The sequence below is a fragment of the Tenrec ecaudatus genome, chromosome 1 (genome assembly GCF_050624435.1).
Source record: "Tenrec ecaudatus isolate mTenEca1 chromosome 1, mTenEca1.hap1, whole genome shotgun sequence".
Classification (NCBI taxonomy): Eukaryota; Metazoa; Chordata; class Mammalia; order Afrosoricida; family Tenrecidae; genus Tenrec; species Tenrec ecaudatus.
This window is the reverse complement of record NC_134530.1, coordinates 13,890,537-13,916,041: the sequence shown is the minus strand read 5'-3', so window position 1 is coordinate 13,916,041 and position 25,505 is coordinate 13,890,537. Positions and strand designations below refer to the sequence as shown.

At 42.6% G+C, this 25,505-nt stretch overlaps 1 protein-coding gene across 3 annotated transcripts; it reads right to left on the bottom strand.

Annotated features, from left to right (window-relative positions):
- Window positions 1-1,257: 1,257 nt before the first annotated feature.
- Window positions 1,258-24,317, bottom strand: LOC142445639 (uncharacterized). Of its 3 annotated transcripts, XM_075547593.1 has the most exons (5): window positions 23,981-24,317; window positions 16,120-16,359; window positions 5,146-5,269; window positions 4,040-4,163; window positions 1,260-3,720 (listed from the first exon to the last, which is right to left on the bottom strand). In XM_075547593.1, the coding sequence occupies exons 2-5, from the start codon at window positions 16,120-16,122 to the stop codon at window positions 1,947-1,949; spliced, it is 2,025 nt and encodes a 674-aa protein (XP_075403708.1). In that variant the 5' UTR covers window positions 16,123-16,359; window positions 23,981-24,317; the 3' UTR covers window positions 1,260-1,946. The 3 variants fall into 3 exon arrangements, with proteins under 3 accessions (XP_075403713.1, XP_075403705.1, XP_075403708.1); XM_075547590.1 differs by lacking the exons at window positions 16,120-16,359; window positions 23,981-24,317 and adding an exon at window positions 9,735-10,195 and having other exon boundaries at window positions 1,259-3,720; XM_075547598.1 differs by lacking the exons at window positions 16,120-16,359; window positions 23,981-24,317 and having other exon boundaries at window positions 1,258-3,720; window positions 4,040-4,152; window positions 5,146-5,270.
- Between the last annotated feature and the right edge of the window lie 1,188 nt (window positions 24,318-25,505).

The following is a 25,505-nucleotide window of genomic DNA, read 5'->3' as shown; positions in this document are numbered from 1 at the left end:
TCTGACGATTTCCAATTTCACTGGATTCATAGTTCATATATTCCAAGCTCCATTAATTGATGCTTGCAGTTGTTTCTTCTCATTTTGATTCATGCCCCACCAGTAAATATAGATCCTAAAGGCTTTATTCCATCCATGTCATTATGGGCGACACTACTTTGAGAAGGCAGCTCTTCCTGTCACATTCTGGGTGCCTCCCAACCTGAAGGGCTCATCCGCTGGCACTCTCAGACAATGTTCTGCTTCTGTTCTTTAGATTTTCAGTTGCTGACAATGTCTAGATGCTGTCCATAGGGTTTCCGGTGACTAATTTCTCTGAAGCGGACAGCTTATTCCTCCTTCATAGTCTGTTCTGGTAAAACTTGTTCACTTTGGGTGACCCCACTGGTATTTTAAATACCAGTCATATAGCTTTCAGCATCACATCAACACAAGCCACTACAGAAATGCGCATTGATATTGTAGGGACCAGCACACATCTGACTTCACTGCCATTGAGTTGATTCTGACCCACAGTCACCGTAAAGGACAAATAGAACTGCCTCTGTGGGCTTTTGAGACCGAAATTTTTTACAGGAGTGGAAAGGTTCATCTTTCTCCAGTGGAGTGGCTGGTGGTTTGGAACTGCTGACCTTACACTGGGCTGCTAACCACAAGGATAGAGTTATGCTTCAAGATAGATCTTGAAATGTTCTTTTTGAGGAAGACTGAAACATTATTCCTCTTCAATCTGTCATTCCCAGCATAGTAAACTATATAATTTTAATGCACTCTATTTCATTTTTTGACAGCTTAATTTTCATAGGTTCACACATTGCACATTCCATATTCCAATTAATAATGGATATTTGCAGCTGTTTCTTCTCAGTTGGAGTCATGCCCTTTCAGCAAATGAAGACCAGAACATTTCTGAGGTAGGAAAACTTACACTTTCCAACATTCCTTGTCTTCACAAAGACTCTCTATTTAGTAAATTCTTCTTTGTTTACGGTGGGATGGATATCAACTAAAGACTCTCCCACATTACTTACTATTCAAAAGACTTCAGCAAAAATGGTGTGGCATCAGAAGTCACTTTCTGACTTCAGAGGGAGGATACAGATTCCCTATCAACATTAACCCAAAGTTGATGCCCATAAAGGACAAGCCAAATAAACGTCCACCCTCCACCCTCTTTAAAAATTGTCTTACCAATTCCAGCCGTCCCTGTAACAGCACTTTGCATCTCCACCAGATTCAATAATTTATTTCAATGACAACACAGAATTCACAGACAATACTCACAGTTAATGGGGTTTATTAGGGAAATTATAGGTAAAATTCAGGTTTAGGGTCAGAATCAAAATGGAGACAATAGTAGGAACAACTCCAGAACAGCTTCTTTTTGGCCCCTGCCCCTGGATACCAGTCAGAATGTTACTGCTGCTGCTGAGCCCCGTTCAGGTAAGTGACACACCTCTTTAACAACGCTGGTAAGTGTACGAAGCACACTCCACTGGGCCAGGAAACCTCCTGCCCAAGTGCAACAAGTAATTGGAGGCAACCTACTTTACCAGTGGCCCTCTCACCTGGATGTACTTAGCTGTCTCATCTGACTGGTCAGCAAACCCACTGTGGGTACCTTGCTCTATGGACTGGGAATCCCACCATGCAGTCTTGTGCCAGCCTCCTAGTTCTGTTGCTGGGTGTTTCTCTGAAGTGCTTGCTGTCCCTCCCCAACATATCACACCACTCCTATATTACTAAACAAGGCCTCCTAAGGTGAGAAGGTTCTGAGCATAGGGATCTCACATCCAAAGGATGCATTCTGTTCCTGGCCTGGCTTTTTTATGTTGAGGTTCCCCTACACATCTGACATTTGCCTTTTGAAAACCTAGTAAATGGTAAAATTGAACAGTTCTCCACAACAGTTCCATGCATCTTATTTGCACAGTCTCATGCAATAATTATTTAGGCATTTCCAGACCATGACTAGAAGATTCATATAATGGTAATTCACTGCAGTGCAGGTTCTCTGCAGGGTGAGAGCTTATACTGTCAGTGAGGTGTGTGAACAAACTAAAGGCTCTTTCAAACTTTTTACCTTCACAAGGTTGTTCTCCACTGTGAACTTTTACATGTCTCATAAGTTTTGAATATTGCTTAAAGGCTTTTCCACACTCTTTACATTCATAAGGCCTCTCTCCACTATGTGTTCTTATATGCATAGTAATGTGAGAGGACCGACTAAATAATTTTCCACAATGCTTACATTCATAAGGCCTCTCTCCACTGTGAGATCTTCTGTGTGTTGTAAGAGAAGATGAGCAAGTAAAGGTCTTTCCACATTCATTGCATTCATAAGGCCGCTCTCCACTGTGAGTTCGCATATGCGTGGTGAGAGATGAGGAACAGATAAAGGCTTTCCTGCATTCCTTACATTTATAAGGCCTTTCTCCATTGTGCGTTCTTATATGTATAGTGAGTGAAGAGGAACGACTAAAGGCTTTTCCACATTTCTTACACTGAAAAGGCCTTTCTCCACTGTGAGTTTTTATATGTCCAGTGAGTTGAGCCAATTCCTTAAAGGCCTTCCCACATTCTTTACAGTCATAAGGTCTCTCCTCACTGTGAGTTCTTATATGGGTCTTGAGGTGTGAGGCCCGGCAAAAACCTTTCCCACATTCCTTACACTCAAAAGGCCTCTCTCCACTGTGGTATCTTCTATGTATAGTGAGAGATGAGGAAAACCTAAAGGCTTTCCCACATTCCTTACATTCATAAGGCTTCTCTCCACTGTGAATTCGCATATGTGTGGTGAGGGATGAAGAGCAAATAAAAGCTTTCCCACATTCTTTACACACGTAAGGCCTTTCTCCACTATGAGTTCTGACGTGTCTAGTGAGGTGTGAGGACACACTGAACACTTTGCCACATTCCTTACATTCATAAGGCTTCTCCCCACTGTGAGTTCGCATGTGGGTAGTAAGGGATGAAGAACAACTAAAGGCTTTCCCACACTCTTTACATTCATTCAGCTTCACTCCACTGTGAGTTCTTAAATGTCTAGTGAGGTATGAGGGCAGACTAAAGCTTTTGCCACATTCTTTACATTCATAAGCCCTCTCTCCACTGTGGGTTCTTATATGTCTAGTGAGGTTTGAAGAATGACTATAGGTTTTCCCACATTCTACACATTCAAAAAGCTTCTCCCCACTGTGAGATCGTATATGTCTAGTGAGGCTTGTAAGGTAGCTAAAGGCTTTCCCACATTCCTTACATTCATAAGGCCTCTCTCCATTGTGAGTCCTTATATGTCGAGTGAGGCTCGAGAGATAGTTAAAAGCTTTTCCACATTCCTTACACTCATAACGTCTATCTCTGCTGTGAGCTCTTATATTTTTAGTGTGGTTTAGGGAACAAGTACAAGATTTCTCACAGTGGTTACAGTGTGCATCTCTCATGTAAGGTTTTAGATAAGGAAAGCTGCAGTCTTCTTTTGATGCCTTACAAAGATATGGTTTATATGCAGTATGACATCTCATGTGAAGCATAAATGAGGAGTGATCCATGAAGGCTCTTCCACATTCAAAGCATTCAAAAGGATTGACTTCATCAGTTGTCTTTTTAAGCCCAGTAATATGTCCAATCCAGTTGAAAATTTTTCCATAGTGATTACCTGCTCCATCATTATGCACTGTATCCTCTTCACGTTCACAGAAGTTCTCTACTGAATATATTCTGTTAAAACAGGAAACACATTGTTAGCATCTAGCTTGTTATCTCTTCCCAAGTACCCTATATCTCAAAGGTGTTTTCTTTCCTAAGCTGTCACATGTTGCACAGAATCAGTTTAGTACAGTTACAATCTTTTTAGAGAATGAAGCTTCCTATTCTAGGGATATGTGAAATATGGCTCCTGGAAATGCTGTGTTATGAAAATGATATAACTGTACCAATGTAGGGCTTATTTTACACACACACACACACACACACACACACAAACACTGAGAAATATGACTCCTGCAGCACTTTCCACTGTGATATGACGGCGACTCACCTCATGTGCCTTTCCTGATCATGTTGTTGCTCAATATTATGGACTTCGCAGATTTCTCCTGACACAGAGGACCAGGAGTCATTCTTCATGGACAACATTTCTCCATGATCATCCTGTTTAAAAACTGACCCAGTGATATTAAATGTAGCGTCACCAGATAAAAAGGAAGGAAATTTTATAAGGATCAAGACATACGTGAAAAAAGATCAAAACATTTGACAATAAGACATTAGCAAAGGTCAAAAATGTGAGAAATTGACAAAGACAAAAATGCCGTGACAATTCAAAGTGACCAGGATACAACATGTAAGATGTAATTATAAAAGCGAAATACAAAGGTAGTGCAATCTTTGTTTGTGTATATAAAGGTAACATTAAAAGGAGATATGAGTGGAGGGAGTCTTTTCCCACAATCAAAGAAAGCAGGTAAAGATTGATGAAAAATCAAAAGATAGCTCGGGTACACGTGCAAGTTCCATGTCTTCAATGCAAAACATTAGTTGGAGTTGATCACTTGAAATGTAATTCCATTCCACAGGGGCTGATCCGCCAAAGGCTTCTCACCTTCTTAGTACTCCATGATACTCCAGACCTAGGTAAATTCTATGTGCCCCTTCAAAGAGCCTGTCTTTGCTCTCAGGTTGAAATGGTTGATATGGTGCTCATGGGGAAAGCCAGATGATAAGGAAAGACAGACAGCACATTTTCCTAAAGCTTAGCCAACATCTTGGTCCCTGTATTTTCTAGAGATTTACAGGTGAGTTTAGTTTTAGCAAAATAACACATTAAATATGTAATGAATATGATGAAACGCTGCAGAGGCCTCAAAACACAAATGTCTTCGGCACAAAGTAAACCTAAAGCTGATGGTCACTCACAACACTTAAAGAGCCTCAGTCTTTAAACAAGATAAAGTGATTGTTTAATGCACAAATTTTGAATTCTAAGAGAAAGTCACAGAAGTCTGACTATCTTGAGGATAATGCAAACATCTGTCATGTTTCCCGATGTAGTCCAATTCCTAAACGCAAATGCTGTAAGAAGGTCTACAGGGATATACTACATTTATCTATTAGAGAAATAATTTAGAAAAATGAACTCCTTACCTGACATTAGGTTCCTGAAGGTTTCCATCATCACATCTCTATAGAGTTTCCTCTGAGTAAAATCCAGTAAACCCCACTCGTCCTGGGTAAACTCCACAGCCACATCATCAAAAACTAGTGAGTCCTAAAATATCACATATAATGTAAATTAGCACCATAATATATTCCCCCCAAAAGGATAGTTGGTCCTGAAGTTCTTATGTACTGAGAAGTCAGAATACAATCAAACCATGTCCTCTATTCTATTCCAAACGCTGGCCACCTGTGGTGTCCCTTCACCAACTACATTTACCTTCAGTTTGTTGTACATTGATTTTCTGTTTGACTATCCCTGCTTTGAGGGATTAAACCTCACTGGGTCACAACACATAATTTTCTAAGTATGCTCTTGGGCTTGCTTTTTCAGTATTGTGGTCACTACTTATGCATCTACATCACGGAGGAGATTTTTCTTTTCCTGATCACATCTCTATCTATTTTCAGTATCAGAGTGATGTTCACCTCATGGATTGACTTGGAAGCACTTCCTCTTCTCTTTTTGTAGGAGTTTAAGGAGTGATATAAATTGTTCCTTGTTTGGTAAAATCCAGCAGTGCAGTCATCCAGCCTTGATGTTTTCATTGTCGTGTAATGTTAAATAGTGACTCAATCTATTTATTTGTTTTAGTTTTCTTGAAATGTTTTATGCCTTCTTGCATCAATTTAGCTAATTAGTGTGTTTCTAGGAATTTTCCTTTTTCTCTACAACATCTAATTTGTTTCTGTGAAATTGTTCATTGTGTTATTAGCTTCTAATATTTTATTTCTGCATCACAAATCATAATGTTACCACATTCTTTATAGATGTTATTTATTTGTATCTGCTCTAAGTCAATTTAATTAAGAATTTTTCAGTGTATTTATAAAGAAGGTATTTTTTCTTCTATTCTGTACTTTATCTACACTGTAGCCTTTATTATGTCTGCCCTTGTATCATTACTGGGCTGATTGTGTTCAATGAGAGAAAGAATTGTCCGTCTATTTCCGAAAGACATAGCTAGTAAAAATTGCTCTCTAATACGACATGGGGTCACCATCAGAGGGAATCAACACGATGGACGTGAAGAGCTAATCAAAGGGACAGCTGAAAGATGTGGAAACAAGCCAGAGAGTGGTAGGCTGCCTTGTGTGTTGTAAGGAGAGCCAAATACCATTGTGAATGGAGTAGAGTAAGATGTGAGCAGGCAGCAGCAGAAGTTTTTGGTTACTGGAGTAAATGTAAATAACCATGTTCTAATACTGAAGATATACATAAATAAGAAAACTGAAGAAGAAATGATACATTTGAATTGTGGTAAAGAATATTGACAGGACAATGGACTGCTAGAAGGGCAAACTGATAGTGCGTTTCCTCGAAAATAAGACACTGTCTTACATTTATTTTTCCTCAAGAAGACACACGACGGCTTATTTTCAGGGGATGTCTTATTAAGTATGGTACAACAATCTGTATTTATTCAAATATAGTTAAGCTATCCTCTTCTGGAATATCGACCCACAGTGCTGAGTCCAACGGCAGCCACAGCTTCCCTTCTGCCCCCTGAGGACACACGATACCTAAAGCAGAGCGTCCTGCTCCTCACTTCACTGAGGAGACTTTGACTTTCACGTCTCCCTCGGTGCCCCAGCTTGCAGCCAGTGCAGAATGACTGGGACCTGACATGGGGAGCCGACATTGGGGACGGGACTGCCCCACCTCTCCTGTCACCTCTGAGACAGAGACAGCAGCTGTCACAATGGGGCAGATGAGAAGGGTGACCGCTGTGCGCGGAACGCTGCAGAGCCGTGTCTAGCACTATGTCTGATTTTCGGGGTCCGGCTTATATTGCACACATGCTTAGAAATCCTATGGCTTATTTTATGGGTACGTCTTATTTTCAAAGAGACACGGTATGTCTTGGAAGAAATACCTCCAGAGTGCTCCTGAGAGGCAAGTGCTCCTGAGAGGCTTCACTTTACATACTTTGGACATGCTATCAGGTGAGATCAGTCCCTGTAGCACAGTGGTTCTCAATCTTCCTCATGCTGCAACCCTATAATACAGTTCCACAGGTTGTGGTGACCCCCAACCATAAAATCATTTTTGTTGCTACTTCATAACTGTAGTTTTGCTACTATTATGAATCATCATGTAAATATCTGATATGCACGATGTATTTTCATTGTTACATATTGAACATAATTAAAGCATAGAAACAATATGTAATTCCATATTGTGAAATATTTATTTCTAATTACAAAGAAATGAAATTTTGTCTTGAAGCACGGTGTACCCAGTCTTCACTCTGGGAACTGGTAGGTGGGAGTATCTGCATGTGGGTGGACACACCTGGAGATGGATAAGAGGAGCAGTGTCTCACTTCCTAAGACCTTCGTTAATATGTGTTTTCAATGGTTTTAGGCGAACTTGTGAAACGGTCATTTAACCCCCAAGTGGGTTGCGACCCACAGGTTGAGAACCGCTGCTGAAGACGCATATGATGCTTGATAAACTGGAGGGGGTTCAGTGAAAATAAGGCCCTTAACGAGATGGATGGATGGACACAGTGGCTGCAGCATAAGGAACAACTGTGAGGGCTCCGGATAGGGCAGTGTGTTGTTCTGCTGTGTACAGGGTCACTGTGGGTTGGAACCCATTCACTGGCACCTCTTCAACAACAATAAAACAGTTCTATTGTAAACTCTCTGGCTTTTCATTTGATGACGTTGTAAAGTCTGGTTTTAATTTAGATGAGACGAAGTACTCTGTCAGACTTTTGAGCAGAGGAAGTTATTAACCTGCTACTTCTTAAGAGACCTTAATGCAAAAGCAAATGCAGATGTGGATAGATTTGTTAGATGATGTTATGGAATGAATTGAGTCAGCCCCAAATATGTGCAGCTTAGCTGAGAGAGGGTTCTCACTAGCTTGGAAGTTATGTAATGATGTCATTGGTAGTGGTTTAACTATGTGACCAGGCCATGACGTGGTCAGCTGTACAGGGATTAGGGTGTGATGTAACACTTCCTCAGGTCACAGCCTCAACGCACTGTACAGCGGGCTTCCCTGGAATGCGGCCTGCCTGGCCTTTTCCTTCCGGAGACCTTGAAGAGGAGAACACGCAGCAGACAGCAGGGACCTACTTCACTAGGAAACCAGGGCTGAGAGCAGGGCCTGTCCTTTCAGACTCAGGGAAGACTGACACCAAGGCACACAGAGATCCCCAAGACACAACCTGCACCCAGGTATTGAAAGTAGACAAGGGCCCTTCCCTCGATCTGGCAGAAGGACAGTCTCCTCCTAAAGCCGCGCCCTGACTCTGGACTTCTAGCTTTGTAAACAGAGGGCATCAGCTTCTATTTACTGAAGCCATGCACTTGTGGTGTTTCTGCTATGGTGTCTCGGTTGCTTTGAGACCATGACGGCCATGTCCCTCATAATGACTCTGTGTACAGTGGAAGAGAGCAGTACACAGTACTGTGCCACAGGCAGGACAGTTATTCCTGAGCCCATTGTTGCAGCCACTGTGTCAGTCGTTTCATTAGAGGGCTCTCTGTGTGCTGCCTCTTTACCAAGCATGACGTTTTCCCCAGGGACAGGTCTCTCCTCATAACATGTCCAAGTATGTGAGATAAAGTCTCACCATCTACTGTTCCGTACTCTCTGTTTACAATTTCTGCATCCCAATCATCAATAATTATCAATGCATATTGACTGCATGTTCAATCAACTTAAAAGTGAATACGTTTGTAGAATTCTTCACCTTGCTTTAACACTAATGTTAGTGGTTGGCATATGTGGTAGTTGCATAACCTTGGGTCAACTTGAGGGTATTAAGCATAAAGGGGTGGAGTCTAGCCTGTCACTCAGGTAACGGCCTGCCCATGCCTCCATGGGGGCATGGCCTTCTCATGAGGATTCTGGGAACATCCTCTCACTTTCTGCCTTTGTGTTCCTGTTGACAATGACAAGCCATGGGGGGACTTGGTGAGACAGACCTGCAAGGGAACCCTCTCACTGCTTGACCTTTCTGTTGAAGAGCCACACTCAGAGAGCTGGAGGAGCCATGTGGAGACCCATGCCAGTGCTGAGATGCTTCAACTGCCATTGGATCTTAATATAGTTGCTCTTTAATATAAATCTCTCTGAATATATATATATATATATATATATATATATATATATATATATATCCCAAATTTGTTTCTCTAGTCCACTTGGACTAACACAGTATATACATTTGAGTAACAGTTGTACTAACTGGATTCCCTTGTATGCATACATATTACCCTATTCAGCGTTGTACATCAACACACATCTTGAAATGTCCTCTTTAATGATGACTACAAAGCCATTCCTCTTTAATTTGTCGTTCCTGCCATATGAACCATATGACTGATTCACAATGGTCAATATCATTCCTTTCAGCTCACCAATGTCTACGATATCAATTTTAGAATTCTACTTTGTTTTTGAAAATTTACTATTTTCCTAGATTCATACTTTGAACATTCCATGTTCTAATTATTAACAGATATTTGCAGCTGTTTCTACTCATTTTGAGTCATACCTCCATTGAATTTAAGGTCCTAGGGGCTTTATTCCATCAATGTCCTTATGGTCAACTTTACGTTGCAAAGGCAACTCTTTCTCAGTCACATTTTAAGGGCCTTCTGACCAGATGGGCACGACATCTCACAATATTTTGCTGTTATTCATAAGGTTTTTAATGGTGATTCACTCAGAAGCGGACAACTTTTGCTTCTTCATAGTCTGTTTTTCGTTGATAAGCTTCACCAAACCATTTCCCGGGGGTGATCCTACTGGTGTTTGAATAGCCAGTGGCACAGCTTCCAGCACAGCAGTGCAACGCTGATGGACAAACAGTCGGTAGCAGCTCTGGATAGGACAAGTGTTGATGGCCATAAACATGTAAGAAATGCTGCGATTGGAGTGACAATAAGAGTACAAGGGGGGAATCCTAGATACTTTAAAGGTACCCCAAATAGAAGTTCCAGGCACAGTCAAGGACAGGCTGTTAGGGGAAAAAATAGCAAGGTTAAATGCCATGAATTTTTACCAGGAAGACTACAAGGATGTAATACCAATAACTAGAGATGGAATTTTAAAGAATATACTTTCAGGGAAAACATATAGAAATCAATTGGACTACCGGAGAGCAAAATAAAAATAAGACACCAAAATGGCGAAGATACAAAAAGATTTTTTTTTTCAAAAAGAAACTTTTTATAAGAATGGTTTATAGGCAGCAGAGAAGAAGGTGGGGGAGGTCAGACAGTGTAATATATGACAAAATAATAATAATTTACAAAATATGAAGGGCTCATGGGAATGGGCAGCGGGGAGGGAAGGGGAAAATTGAGGAGGTGAAATTAAGGGCTCAAGTAGAAGGCAAATGTTTTAAGAATGATCATGGCAACAAATGTACGTGAGTGCTTGACACAATGGATGTATGAAAGGATTGTGATAAGAATTGTATGAGCTCCCAAAAAAATGATTTAAAATAAAAAAATAATGGTTTATAATAAATGTCTTTACACCACATGGTGCCAGGTCACCTGGACTGCCATATGCAAAAGAATAAAGTTCATCACTATATGTCATGTAATCAACAAGAAAGAATTTAAACTGCATCAAGCAAAATATAAGAACTAAAACCATGAAAGCAATGTCTATAATCATACCAAAATGAGATTTCCAAATGTCTTCAAAATACTGAACTATTCAATGATTATAGTATGTACCACCCAGGGAATATACAGCAATGAAAGGGAGTGAATGCCCATAGACTTCTCCCTGAACTAAAGAAATTGGTATTAAAAAACAGTGTTTTCTCTGCTTACAAAAAAAAAACATTAAAATTCAACTACATTGTGAAAATCAAACTGATTGCTAATGAGTCAATTCTGCTCATAGCACCCCTACAGGGCCAAGTAGAACTGCCCCAAGATTTCCCTGAACATTCTTTGGACGTGTTGTCAGGAGAGAGCAGGCCCTAGAGAAGGACATCATGTTTAGTAAAGTGGAAGGGCGACGAAAAAGAGGAAGGCCCTACATGAGATGGACCGACACAGTGGCAGCGTCAGTGGGCTCAGGCCCAGGACTACGCCGTGTTGGACTCTGAGGGGCAGAGGGTCCCTATGGGCCAGAGCTGCCTCCCTGGCACCTCACAACAATAACAACAACGTCAAAGCTGGGGTGAGGCATCATCTCACTGGTTGGATTTGCATCTTCTAGGTGGCTCGTGATTGCGAGCATTTCGTCATGTTTGTTGGCAACGTGACTGTCCTTAGTCAACTGCCTGCTTTCTAACAGTGTTCGTCTTTCTCTTGTTAAGATGTTGTAGGTCTCCATCGATTTTAGAGCTTACTCTCATTCCCACTGTTGGTTTTCTCTTTACTCCTTCAGTGAAAGCTACGATGCACCTAAATTCTTATTTTCAGGGGATCTCACTCATCGCACCTGTCTTCTGTGGGTTTTATGTTTGGCTGTGTGCTTAGGCCATGAACTAGGGCCCCTCAGTTTCCCTCCACATGTTCACGGATGATCTTTAAAGTTCTAGGATTTGTATTCAGGTCTTTAACCAATCTTGAGTTCATTTTTGTATATGGAGTGAGGTGTGGATCCTGATTCATTCTGCAAATGGTAACTCATTTATGTCAGTACTTTTTGTTAAAGAGACGATCTCACTTAATGTGCTTCGGCCCTTTGTCACAATTGTGTGTCTGCAGATGGATAGAGCTATTTCTGGTCTATCTACTAGGTTCCATTGGTCTATGTATCTCTCCTTGTTTCTGGTGTATCTACTATGTTCCATTGGTCTATGTATCTCCCCTTGTATCAGCACCAGGTTGCTGGTTTGACTCCTGCAACGGTATCCAATGTGTTGAGGTCCGGATGTGATAGGCATCCTATTTTATTTTCTTTCTTTAGCAGTACTTTGCTTATCATGAGTCTCTTTCCTTTTCAAATACAGTTCATTAGTTTTTCCATCTCTTTGAAGAATGATGCTGGCATCTGGATTTGAACTGCATTATATTTATAGATTACTTTTGGGAGTACTGACATTCCCACAATGTTAAGCCAACTTTCTATTGACCATGGTATACTCATTCATTTATCCACATAGGTCGCTCCTGGTTTCTTACAGTAATGGTTTGGTTTTCTTTGTATAAGTCTTTTATTGCTGTGGCAAAGGTGATTCTTAAGCATTTCCTTATTTGAGTAGCTATTATAAATAACACTGTTCTCTTGATTTCATTTTATAAGCGGCTTCATGAATTTGGGGGGGATGGAGTGGGGCGGGGGTATGTTGATCTTGACCCGTCAAACCTTGTTGCCAAATCTCTGAATTTTTTGTAACAATTTTCCTGTTGATTTTTGAGGGGGTTCTATTTATAGAATCATATCTTCAACTGCAGTTTAGCTTTTTCTTTGCCAAATTGGATTCCTTCTGCTTTCTTTATGTTGTCTAGTAGATCTACGTAAATTTTCTAAGCCAACATTGAATAAGACAGGGAACAGAGGGCAGCCTTGTCGGGTTGCTGTAAACAAGGGAATGCTCTCCCTTTCTCCCCATTCATCACTATGTTGACAGGTGGGTTTGCATTTATGCCTTTATCGTGCTGAGGAACTTCCCTCTATTCCTATTCTGTTGAGTGATTTTATCAGTAAGAGGTGTTGGGTTTTATCAAATGCCTATTTTACAGCAAATGATACGATCATGTAGTTTATTTCTTTGCCTTATTTACATGTGAGATTGCATAGACTGCTTTTTTTCTTTTTATTTTCTAAATGGTTTATGGACATATAATTCATACACCATACAATTCAATGGTTCAAATATATTAAAAATAGTGCGATCATTACCATAGTCAGTTTTAGAATCTTTTTCATGTTTCTACCCACTTTTATTGGATACCCATTTCCTATGCTAACTCCACTGCCACAATGATAAGAAATTACTGATCTAATTACTCTCTATAAATTTACTTGTCCTGGATTTCATATAAAGAAAATAAAAATCCATACGTTAAAAATCAAAACAGAAAATTTCAATCTAAATAATATTTATACTATATAAGTAGAAAATAATAAAAACTAGAATTAATTAAAAATGAGTCAAAAGAGAAAACAAATGATAAGGCGTTAAATTTTATCCCAACTACATCTGTTTTAATGGACTTTCTGATACACTCTGTATGCGGAAAGATAATCATATCCCTGGACAGAGGAAATCCAATGGAGGCTTAGGACCCATGGGGATTCTGGATTTTGGGCTTTCGCTGTCATCCATGTTGTTGTTAGGTGCTATTGAGTTGTCTCTGACCCATAGCAACCCCAAGCACAACAGCACGATCCCGCGCCATCCTGAGAATTGTTCCTATATGTGACTACGGACATCGTTGCAGTCACTGGGCCAATCATCTAATTGAGGGCCTTCCTCTTTTTCGCTGAGCTTTCTTTACCAACCATGATTCCTACACCCAGGCCTGGTCTCTCCTGACAACATGTTTAAAGTATGGGAGGCAAAGTCCCGCCATCCTTGCCTCCAAGAAGTACGTTGGCTGTACTTCTTATTAAACAGAGCTGTTTGCCCTTTTAGCCAGCCATGGTATTTCCAATATTCTTCCCCAGAACCACAATTCAAACGCATCTATTCTTCTTTAGTCTTCCTTATTCAATATCCTGTTCTCCTCAAGGTGTAGTGGATCACAACAAACTATGGATACTTTTGGAAAGAACTGAGATTGCAGAACACTTCCTTGTGCTCAGGCAGAGATAGTACATGGAGCAAGAGGCAATTCTGTGAACAAAACAAGGAACTACTGCGAGGCTTACGTCTGGATAGTATCCTCCCCTCATACTTACTATATCTGTATGCTGAGCAAATAACCAGAGAAGGTGGCTAACATGAGGCATCAAGATCAGAAGATAATGTATTAACCATCTTGAATATACAAATGACACAACTTGCTTGCTGAAAGTGAGGAGAACTTGAAGTCCTTGATGACTTCAGTATAGACAACAACTCAGTGTCAAGAAGACCAAAATCCTGACAACTGAACCAATAGGGAACATGGTAGAGGGAGAGACGGGTGAAGTTGTCAAGGCTTCTGTCCAGCTTGAGTCCACACAATGCTCACGGAAGCAGCAGTCAAGTGATCAAACGCTGAGTTGCATTAGGTCAATCTACTACACAAGACCTCTTCAGAGCGCTGAAAAGCAAGGATGGTACTTTGAGGGCTATGGTGCGCCTGACTCAAGCCACGGTATTTTCATTTGGCTCATATGCACGTGAAAGTGGAACACTGAATCAGGAAACCAAAGAAGAATGGAAGGATTTACGCTGTGGTGCTGGTGAGGAATACCGAAAGCACCATGGACCGGTACGAGGACACACAGATCGATCTTAGATCAAGTACGGCCAAGAGCTCCATTTTGCTACAGTTATGAACTGGGCGACCCCTGTGAAAGGGTTGTTCGACCCCCAAAGGGGTTGAACCGACAGGTTGAGGGGTGCTCTGCACTCCATCCTGAAGCAGCACTCCGACCCTGAAGCTCAAGTAAGAACTTGCAGTGAAAGTTTTTAAGAGCCAGGCAGGAAGGGGTGGGTTGTGCGGTATCTGCCTTACCTAACATGGACCCTGCTCAGCATGAATGCTGGGTTGGAGCAAGAGGGACTGATGGGTCAGCTGCCCTGATTGACAGTTCGACAAGGACATTAGACAGACTCCTGTTCTCAAGGAGCCCCTCCTTCTCCAGGTTTTCCGTTTTCTTTCCCCTCTCTCCGATGGTGCTACGATCACGTGGCTTCCTCTGTGTCACGCAGCCCTCTGTGTCTGTAAGTGTTACAATAAAGGGCCTGGATATCCTCCAGGATCATAATGTAAATAAATGGTCAGGACTTTGAGGTTTCGACCACAGAAATTAGTACTGACCGTCTGTCCCTAGGTTACCCATTATCAAGACTTCATTCCATTCAACCTGACTTTGGCAGACTTTTGTTTTCTGAATAAGAAACAGGCCTTTCCATGGGCATTCAGAGGCTGATTTACCCCCCATGGCTCTAAATCAGTGGTGCTGGCCCACTGTTCCTCTGTTAGTCAGACAGTAAGATATCACCCACCATCTGATTTCCTCAGCTGTTTTAAAGAGAATTTTAATTTTACATTTTAACTTAAGGTATTGGGAGCAGCTACAAATTTTAGAAGAGTAATACTACTTCTAAGCACAGACAACCCGAGAGGGCAGGAACTGACTTTGATATCATGCTCCTGGAACACCTAAAGGCCTGAGACAAACTATTCACCACTAGATAAAAATAACGGTTGTGGAGAACACGCACACAAACCACTTGCACTAGTTGTCGGGTCTCACTCCTTTGGTGAGGTCATGAGAGTGTCAGGCCCCACGAAGGGGCCCATCAATGTCCCGGCTGTTCCCCTGCAAACCCATTCTCCCTTTCTTTCTCGCATGAGGCCAGGAACTAGAGCGGTAACTGAGAACGATACAGAAAAAGCTCCAATGTCAAGAACACTGTTTGCAGTTAAAGGACAAGGATGGCTCCTGACGACTTGGGGCCCAGCTTCTTCAACCAGAGCTGCTCTATCTTCAGGCTCCACCTAGGAGATCCTGTTACTCCACCCCGAGCACCACGGCCCAGGCTAGGGATGTTAAGGTCCCATGGTGCCAGCTCTGAGAGCCACGTGTGGAAGGTAATCCCAGGAAATCAAGGCTTGAAAAAAATGTGGAGAAACGGGCCAGTGACAGTGGGGCAAGGTCTTCAGATATCTCTTAGAATGCACACTTTGGCCTCCTCGGTTATCTTTTACATCAAGAATAATCACAGAACACACAACAGGTTCCTTATTAAATCATACTTCAGCCTCATCCCCTTATACTAAGAGAACCCAGCTCTCCGTGGTACTCACCATGTCCTGGCTAGAGCAGGCAGCAGCTAAGTGAACGTCCTCAGTGAGCCCAAGAAGTGGCTTGGATTGGCGTGGAAGCAGCGTCAGTGGGCAGTAGGCAGTTAGATGGATAATGCTTGGTCCACAGAGCTAGTAGGAGCCGCTGAAACACTTACTGGTGAGAGCAAGGATGCAGAAGATGGTCACCTGGGTAGCCAGCTGCCTAGAGGGGACTGCTTCTCTCTGTGCCACATGTGAGACCTGGAACGGAAGAAGGTGGAGGGAGACAGTGATTGAGAAGGAGGCAGTGACAGGCTCTTGATCATCAGCCCTTTCCCTGGACATGACTTTTTCCCAGGCTCACGGCACTGAGCCGCCCTGAGCAGATCTGCGTTTAAGTAGAACAGCCTTCTAGAGCACACACCTGGATCTTCACACAACTATGCAAGCCTCATACTTTTGCAACTAAACACACAAATAGGGTTTACTCATTCTAGAGCATGGAAAGAATCCAGTACAAGGCAGGAAAAGTGGACGCTGATTTTCTGCTGAGACTCGGGGTCCAAGGATGCGTGTGTGTGTTCTCCTGCATGACTTGCTCCGTGTCCATCAGCACACAGCACGCTGCGATCTGACCGCACAACGAGTGCATGCTCAGGGAGAACACAGTTTATTATGGTCCACACAGCAAATGCCTCTGCACGATCAAGAAAACACAAGTGAACATGTTCTGGTATTCCCTGCTTTCCGGTGGGATCCATCTTATGTCAGCACTGGTATCGTGTAAGAATGAGATTTTTATGGTTAAAAGTTTTCTTTTGTGGTTAAACAGTATTCTTCGAATCAGAGGAAACATCTGCTGCAAAGGACAGAAGGCAGGGAAAGTACTGACATCTTGTCATGCAAAATGAGAGGGCTTCAAAAAAAGTTCATAGAAAAATAAAATTGAGGGAAGAAGAGGAGCTGATAGCAATGATGAGGAAATAACCCCTCGAGAGAGACGAATACCAGGACTGTAGATGAAGGAATAGACGGAGCGGTGTAAGATATATCATATTAAATGAAGGGGGAAGTGCAGAGTGGAGACCCAAGGCCCAAGTGTCGGCCAATGGAGATCCCCTCATAGAGGGGTTTAGGAGAGGAGATGGGTTAATTAGGGCGTGAGGTAGTATCGATGAAGAACACAGCTTTCCCCCAGATCCTGGATGCTTCCTCCCCCCAACTACCATGATCCGAATTCTACCTTGCAGGACTGCATAGGCCAGAGGCTGTACACTGGTACATATGAGGGTTGGAGGTACAGGGAATCCAGGGTGGATGATACCTTCAGGACCAAGGGTGTGAGGGACGATGCTGGGAGAGTGGAGGGTGAGTGGGTTGGAAAGGGGGAACTGATTACAGGGATCCACATGTGACCTCTTCCCTGGGAGAGGGACAGCAGAGGAGGGGGGAAGGGAGACTCCGTATAGGGCAAGATATGACAAAATAACGATGTATAAATTACCAAGGGCATGTGAGGGAGGGGGGAGTGGGGAGGGAGGGGGGGAAAAAAGAGGACCTGATGCAGGGGGCTTAAGTGGAGAGCAAATGCCTTGGGAATGATTGGGGTGGGGAATGTGAATGTGCTTTGTACAATTGATGTATGTATATGTATGGATTGTGGTAAGAGTGGTATGAGTCCCTAATAAAATGTAAAAGAAGAAAAGAGAAAAAAATGATTAGGGCACAGACTGTACAGATGTGCTTTATACAATTGATGTATGTATATGTATGAACTGTGAAAAGAATTGTATGAGCCCCAATAAATTGTTAAAATAAAAAAATTAAAAAAAAAAAAAGATAGGTAAAAATAACAACACAGCATATATTAAGGGGAGGGGGAAAAATAAGAACTTTTATCAAGGGCCTCAAGAAGAAATATAATGTTTTGAATTTGTTGACGGCAGTATTTGTACATATTCACTTTATGTAATGAATGTATGCACGGTCATATGTAAGAGGCCCCAATAAAATGATTTATTAAGAAAAAGAAGAAAAATACAATTGAAAGAAAATGGAATTTATCCACAAACTTTCTGACCCCCCTCATGTACGAATTTCATTCAACATGTGACTGGTGTTTTACTTGTATGATTTCCTAATCAGGCCTCTTGTTTGGTGGAGACTATACCGTCCTGTGACATAGAAACAGCAAGAGAAAGTTCAGGGGTCGTTTCTCTGCGGTGTAGTTCTCATAGTGGCCTGTCCTAGTGTCGCTGCCATGAGACTGTGACTATATTTTGGTCCTAAACCAACTGGACATGGTGCTTTTGTGAGTGTGGGAGATGGGAGGAAAGGGGGATGGAGGTGCACTGAGTACCTCTTCTAACAGAGTGAGTGGATGCTGACATGTGAAAGGCAGGTGGGAAGCACATTAGAGGGCAGAGGTGAAGATTTCCGAGGCTCAGTTTTGGACTGGTTTAAGTCAATAAATCACAGAGCCCTCGGTACCCCCCGAGTGGACTACAGAAAGACTGTGGTCTGAGTCTGTTGCTAGCCCAGAGCCCATATCTCAACTGGTGGATTGCCTCCCCTGGAAAAGAAGAATCCAACTCTGCCCTGTGAACATCTCCGTTCCCATCGCTGACTGACTAACTAGAAGGAAGAAGGGCTCGGTTCGGACATGTGTTACTGGGCCTTTGGGGATCTTGGTTAATAATGTGTTGTTATTTAAGGGGCAACTTTTAGGTTTGACGAGTAGATATCAGTAGTTTTTACTGAAGCCTTGAACTTGCCATGAAGTGACCAAGTGAGTAGTCATGTACTCAAGGAGGACTCCGGCCCACAAAGGGAGCACCTCGAGCTTATCAAACTCTGAGAATGAAACAGAAAAGTCATTGCACCACCGATTTCTACACTGATGGAGCTTTCACCTTTCTGTCCTCTGTGCATTTGTTCCAGTTTTGAAGCATGCAAGGCTGCCATAATTATAAAGAATTGGAACTCTTATTTTCTTCGCCTGCTTCTTTTTGGCAATGAATTCCTAGATATGATAATAAAAGCACGAGCAAAAAAAGGCAGAAAAATTTCAACTTCATCAAATTAAGAACTCAAGAGTAATATAACTAAGAGGAATTCCTGAAACCCTGGTGGGGACTCAGCATGATAGTGGGACAGGAGGAAAGTCAAGGAAAATAGAGGAAAGAGTTGGGAGGCAAAGGGAATTTATACAGGTCTATATAAAGACATGTATATATGCAAATATATTTATTTATGAGGATGGGGAACTAGATTTATGTGCATATATTTAGAGGTTTAGTATTAAGGTAGCAGAAGCATTGGGCCTCCACTCAAGTACTCCCTCAATGCAAGAATACTTTCTTCTATTAAATTGGCATTCCGTGGTGCTCACCTTCCTGATACAACCGCTGAAGACAAAGCGGGTGCATAAGCAAATGTGGTGAAGAAAGCTGATGGTGCTCAGATATCAAAAGATATAGCTTCTGTGATCTTAAAGGCTTGAAGGCAAACAAGCTGCCATCTAGCTGAGAAGCAACAAAGCCCACATGGAAGAAGCACACCAGCCTGTGTGATCATGAGGTGCCAAAGGGATCAATTATCAGGCATCAAAGAACAAAACATCATATCATTGTGTGCTCAGCTCCATGATATGATCGCTGAAGACAAATGGGTGCATAAGCAAATGTGGCGAAGAAAGCAGATGGTGCCCGGCTACCAAAAGATATAACGTCTGGGATCTTAAAAGCTTGAAGGTAAACAATCGGCCATCTAATTGAGAAACAACAAAGCCCACATGGAAGTAGCACACTAGTCTGTGCGATCAAGAGGTGTTGTAGGGATCAGGTATCAGGCATCATCAGAACAAACAAACTTACCATATTAAATGAGGCGGTGAGTGCGGAGTGGAGACCCAAGGCCCATCTGTAGGCCACCTGCGGTCCCCTTGCAGAGAGGTCTCAGGGAGGAGATGAGCCAGTCAGGGTACAATGTAGCAATGATGAAAAATACAACTTTCCTCTAGTTCCTAAATGTCCCCCCACCCCCGCCCATTATCATGATCCTAATTCTACCTTACAAATATGGCTAGACCAGAGGATGTACATTAGTACAGATAGGAACTGGAAACACAAGAAATCTAGATCAGATAATCCCTTCAGGACCAGTAGTGAGAGTGGCGATACCTAGAGGGTGGATGGAAGGTAGTGGTAAAACGGGGGTACCGATTATAGGGATCTACATATAACCACCTCCCTGGGGGATGGACAACAGAAAAGTGGGTGAAGGGAGACTTCAGACAGGGCAAGATATGGCAAAAAAATAATTTATAAACTATCAAGGGTTCAGGAGGGAGGAGGGAGCAAGGAGGGAGGGGAAAAAATGAGCAGCTGATGTCAGCGGCTTAAGTGGAGAGCAAATGTTTTCAGAATGATGTGGGCAATGAATGTACAAATGTGCCTTACATAATTGATGTATGTATGGATTGTGATAAGAGTTGTATGAGCCGCTAATAAAATGAATAAAAATATAAATTAAAATTTTTTCAAAAAGAATTTCAAGCATCAAATGATTGCAGGAAACAAAGTTAGGGAGCAATGTACCAAACTGGTAAAGGGTTAGTGCCCACAATATATAAAGAACTCTTACCACTCATATCAAAAGATAAACAATGAGAAATACTATCATCCATACTGGGATGGCTAGTAAGAAAAATAGAAAACAAGTTGGGAGAAGGTAGGGAATGCTCTAGAAAGGATGTGGTAGGGATTGTACAATTCCTCCTTGATAAATCTGAACACCTGAACTATTCAAATCCATGAGATGTAAATCATGCACCACTAAGACTATTTAAAGAAAGAGTTGGGGGACCTGATGCAAGGGGTTTAAGTGGAGAGCAAATGCCTTGAGAATGATTGGGGCAGGGAATGTATGGATGTGCTTTATACAATTGATGTATGTATATGTATGGATTGTGGTAAGAGTTGTATGAGTCCCTAATAAAATGTAAAAGAAGAAAAGAGAAAGAAAAAAAAAGAAAGAAAGAATTGGGAGTCTGGGGATGGGGGAAGAGCTGCTGATCCCCAGGCTCAATGGAAAGTAAATGCCTGGAATAGTGTTATCTGCATATAAGCCCCTGACTGGCGAACAGACAACAGAGGAGTCGGTGAGGGGAGACGTGGGATAGTCAGATATGACCAAATAATAATAATCAATAAGTCATCAAGGGTTCATGAGGGAAGGGGGAGCAGGAAGAAAGGGAAAAAATGAGGAGCTGATCCCAAGTAGAAAGCAAATGTTTTGAGAATGATGACTGCAACAAATGTACAAATGTGCTTGACACAATGGATGGATGGATGGATTGTGATAAGGGTTTTACGAGCGGGAAATGATTAAATTTTTTTAATGATGAAATATATATGAATATGTGAGATACAATTAATGTATAGATCGTAACAAGAGTTGTAAGAGTCCCAACAATATAATAAATTGAAAAAAATTACACTTCGGGAGAATGTGAAGAAATTATTGCTGGGACTATAAAGTGGCACAGTTTCTATTGAAAATAGTTTGGTTGTTCTTCAAAAGTTAAACATAGAGTTCACATGTAACCCAGACATTTCCGTCCATCACTGGGTGACGCTGTGGGCTGCTAACGCTCAGGTCAGCATTCTGGAACCACGAGCTGCCCCATGGGAGAGAGATGAAGCTCTCAACTCTTAGAAAGACTTCCACGGGCCATTCTGCTCTGTCCTAGAGCGTCACTGTGTGTCACACTTCACTGGAGGACAGGGGGTCTGGCTTGTTATTTTCCCTGAATATATACCCCAAAGATTTGAAAGCAGGGATCCAAACAGGTACTTTTACATAGACATTCATCACAGCACTATTCAAAAAAAGGGAAAAAGAAGAAACAACCCAAATATCCATCAACAGATATACTGTACTATATTCATGTGAGCAATATTATTCAGTGATGAAAAGAAACGAAGTTCTTATCTAAAAAAAGCTGTATTATGATATGAAAAACTAAGTCAATAAATCAGATACAAATGGATAAATACTGAATGATTCCTTCTGAATAAAAATCTAGAATAAGCAAATACAATCGATCAAATGGTTCCCAGGGGCAGCAGGGAGGGAGGAGAGAAAATTAAGGTTTATGAGGCACCAGTTCCTGCTAATGATGACGGGAAATTTCAAAAGCTGACACTGGTGAAGATTCCATATTTGGTGAGAGGAAATAATGTGCCTGGCTCTTACAGGCAATTCAAAAAGCAAAATGCTTTGGGTCTCCCTCCAAAAAGCAAACAGCACAAAATGACACCAATGAGAGAAGAACAGAAACTGAGTTTCTTGCTTTGAACATGCAGGTGAAAGAAGAGAAATGTAGCCACCATGGGGAAGAGATCTAGGAGAGTCAGCACACAGTGGAGTAAGCAGGGGCAGCGAGCAGCAGTTCAAACCCTGCAGTGGTTCCGGGGGTAAAAGAAGAGGCCGTCGGCATCCGTGAAGATGTGCAGTCTCAGGAGCCCTATGGAGCAGTTCTGTTCTGTCCTAACAGGGACCTAGCAGCACTGGGGTTTAGTTTAGGAAGATGAAGGGGTATTTCAATGATTTAATGCCAAGGCCTTAGTGCGCCACGGAGTCAACTGCAACTCGTAGTGTGACCCTCAGCCATGCTAACCTAGAGAAATCAATCGCACGTGAGCAACTGCAGTGTGGAAAGAAAGCACTTGAGGTCCTTGGATACGGATCACCCTGTTACTCCTATTTACAAACCCACTGCTATTGAATCAGTTCTGACTCACAGGGAGCCTACTCAGTGCTTCTGCGGCTGTCAGTCTTTTCTAGAACACGTAGCCTCATCTGCTCCCCACAGAGTGAAAGGTGGATTTGAACTGCCAATATAGAGGTTAGTAGACCAAGGCTTACCTGACAGCACCACCAGACCCCACCGTGGGTGACGGGGAGGGTGGGGGATACATCCACAACAAAAATTCCAGGGAGTTATCAAATTCCAGTGAGTTGTCAAATGACATTGGGGTTATCACTTATTTTCACTCACTTACTGCCATTGAGTCAATACTGACTCCTAGTGACCCTAGAGGGCCGCGGAGAACTACCCTGTGCTTTCCACACTGTAACTTTATGGAAGGAGGAAGCCAGTCCCTCCGAGCAGAAGCAGCTGCAGGTTTCCGACTGCAAACCTTGCAGATTGGATCTCAGCCCAAAGCAGAACCACTATGCCAACCGGGCTCCTTCCCCACCCATGTTGCACCCCAAACAAGACACTTGAATTTAAAATAGTTTTGAAATGACATATGCATCAGCTGCTTGAAAAAAATCATCATTCGTTTATCGTATCTGCTCTAGATTTGATATACACATCTTATTTTCTTCTATGGAAGCCCCAATGGCAAAATAGGTTAAACGTACTTTATTTACATGTGCAATATTAATCAGTAATTAAAAACAAATTAAGTTTTCATAAATGCTCATCACTTCTTGGCCTTTGGCTAATATCGAGTGTAGCATAAATGCAATGACATGGATGAATATTGAGGAAAACTATAGTATAACAAAAAACTAAAATAAATCAGATAAAAATGAATCAATATGGTATGACTCCTTTTGAGTAAACTATCTAGAATAGGCAAATGTATTCACCAGCTGTTCCTACGGCTGCTTGTGCAGCCACGTCACATTGAACACATGCCCACCAAGGCTGGCCCTCTGGTTTCCACACGGCGTCGGGGCTAGGTCGGCCTGACCCGAGGGCAGAGGGACGTCCTGCAAAGCGCCCCTTCCTCGAAGCCCCGCTCCGGGAACAAGCTCAGGAAAGCGTGCTCCACTCTCCACTTTCCCCCTTTAACTCTCCGTCTACCTGAAGCATCCAGTCGGGACGGTCCTCACTGCGCTCCCTGCCGCCCGGCCCGCGGCCCTGGGCTGCGGCGGCCCGGGACTCTCCGCACGTCCGGGACCTGCCGGGACGCCGCCGCCGCCGCCTGCGCGCCGCCCTGCGCGCGGGGAGGGCTCCCGGGGGGGCGCGGGGAAGGACCGACGCGTGGCGCGGAAACGGGCTGCGGGCGCCGGGCGGCGCGGGCAGGACGCGGCTGCGGGAAGGCGCCTGGCGCGGGAGCGGCCCGGGAGGGCGGACAGGCCGGAGCGCGCGGGCTCCGACCGCCGGAGAGTCGCCCCGGACAGCACGGAACCAGGGAGGGGCGGGGCCGACCGGGGTCACAGCGGTACGGGCACTTCCGCTTCCGGTTTCTGGGATTCTGGGGCCCGAAAGACTAGTTCCGTTGGCCAGGCGGCCTGATGGCACTAGCAGAAACAAAATTTTTAAAATGATCCCCCATTTTAAAGATGAACAACTGGAATATTTTAACACACAGATCCAGTCCTTTAAGGACTCAATCGTCATTGCCAAGACAGTTGGAAGACAGCTACATGGCCGACAGACTGGAACCGATGCCTATTGGACCCCTTCCAAAGAATGGTGACCCGATGCAGAAATCCTGACCCAACAATAACGTTCATATAAGAAACAAGTGAAATTTTGCTAAAAACAATTTTAAAGGGGTTGTGATAATACATAGTGAAATGCCAGAAAGGGCGAGATGGATTCATAAGAGGACAGGGAAATAAAAATATCATTGTGAAGTCAGATGGCTTATGATTGAGAGCAGATTACCAGAAGGAAATTTGTCTGTTTCCTGACAACACAAAGGCATTCCACTGCGGATAACGCGGGAAAGACTGGGAATTCCAGAACATTGAATTATGCTCATGGGGACACCTGTACATAAACCAAGAAGTAGTCATTTGAAGAAGACAAAGGCTTACTGAAATTTCAAAATCAGAAAAGATGCATGTTGGGATTGTATTCTTTCACCACCCTAATCCTACTTGTACGCTGAGCAAATCATCTCAGAAGCTGGTTCACTGGTGTGAAGGGGGAAGATACATGCTTTCAGAGAGAGAAGGTGGCGGGAGAAGGGCAGGACAAGTCATTGGGAGATTTGATAAGTAGTTTAAAACATGATCTTAAAATGTCATCACCATATCATTCACAATAAAAAGCTTTATTTATTTTTGAACTTCTGTTACCATGTCATGTTCATTTTTTTTAATAGCTCCGAACTCAGGAGAACGCTATCCTTGCTATCGCGGTTTTATTTTAACACAAAGGACACAAATAGGAGGTGACATGAGCCATTCTACTATGCCTTGATGATTCCCTGCAACTAAGAATCTTTTTTTAGCATTTATTAGGGGCTCATACAACTCTTATCACAATCCATAGATATACATACATCAATTGTATAAAGCACATCTGTACATTCTTTGCCCTCATCATTTTCAAAGCATTTGCTATCCACTTAAGCCCTTTGCATCAGGTCCTCTTT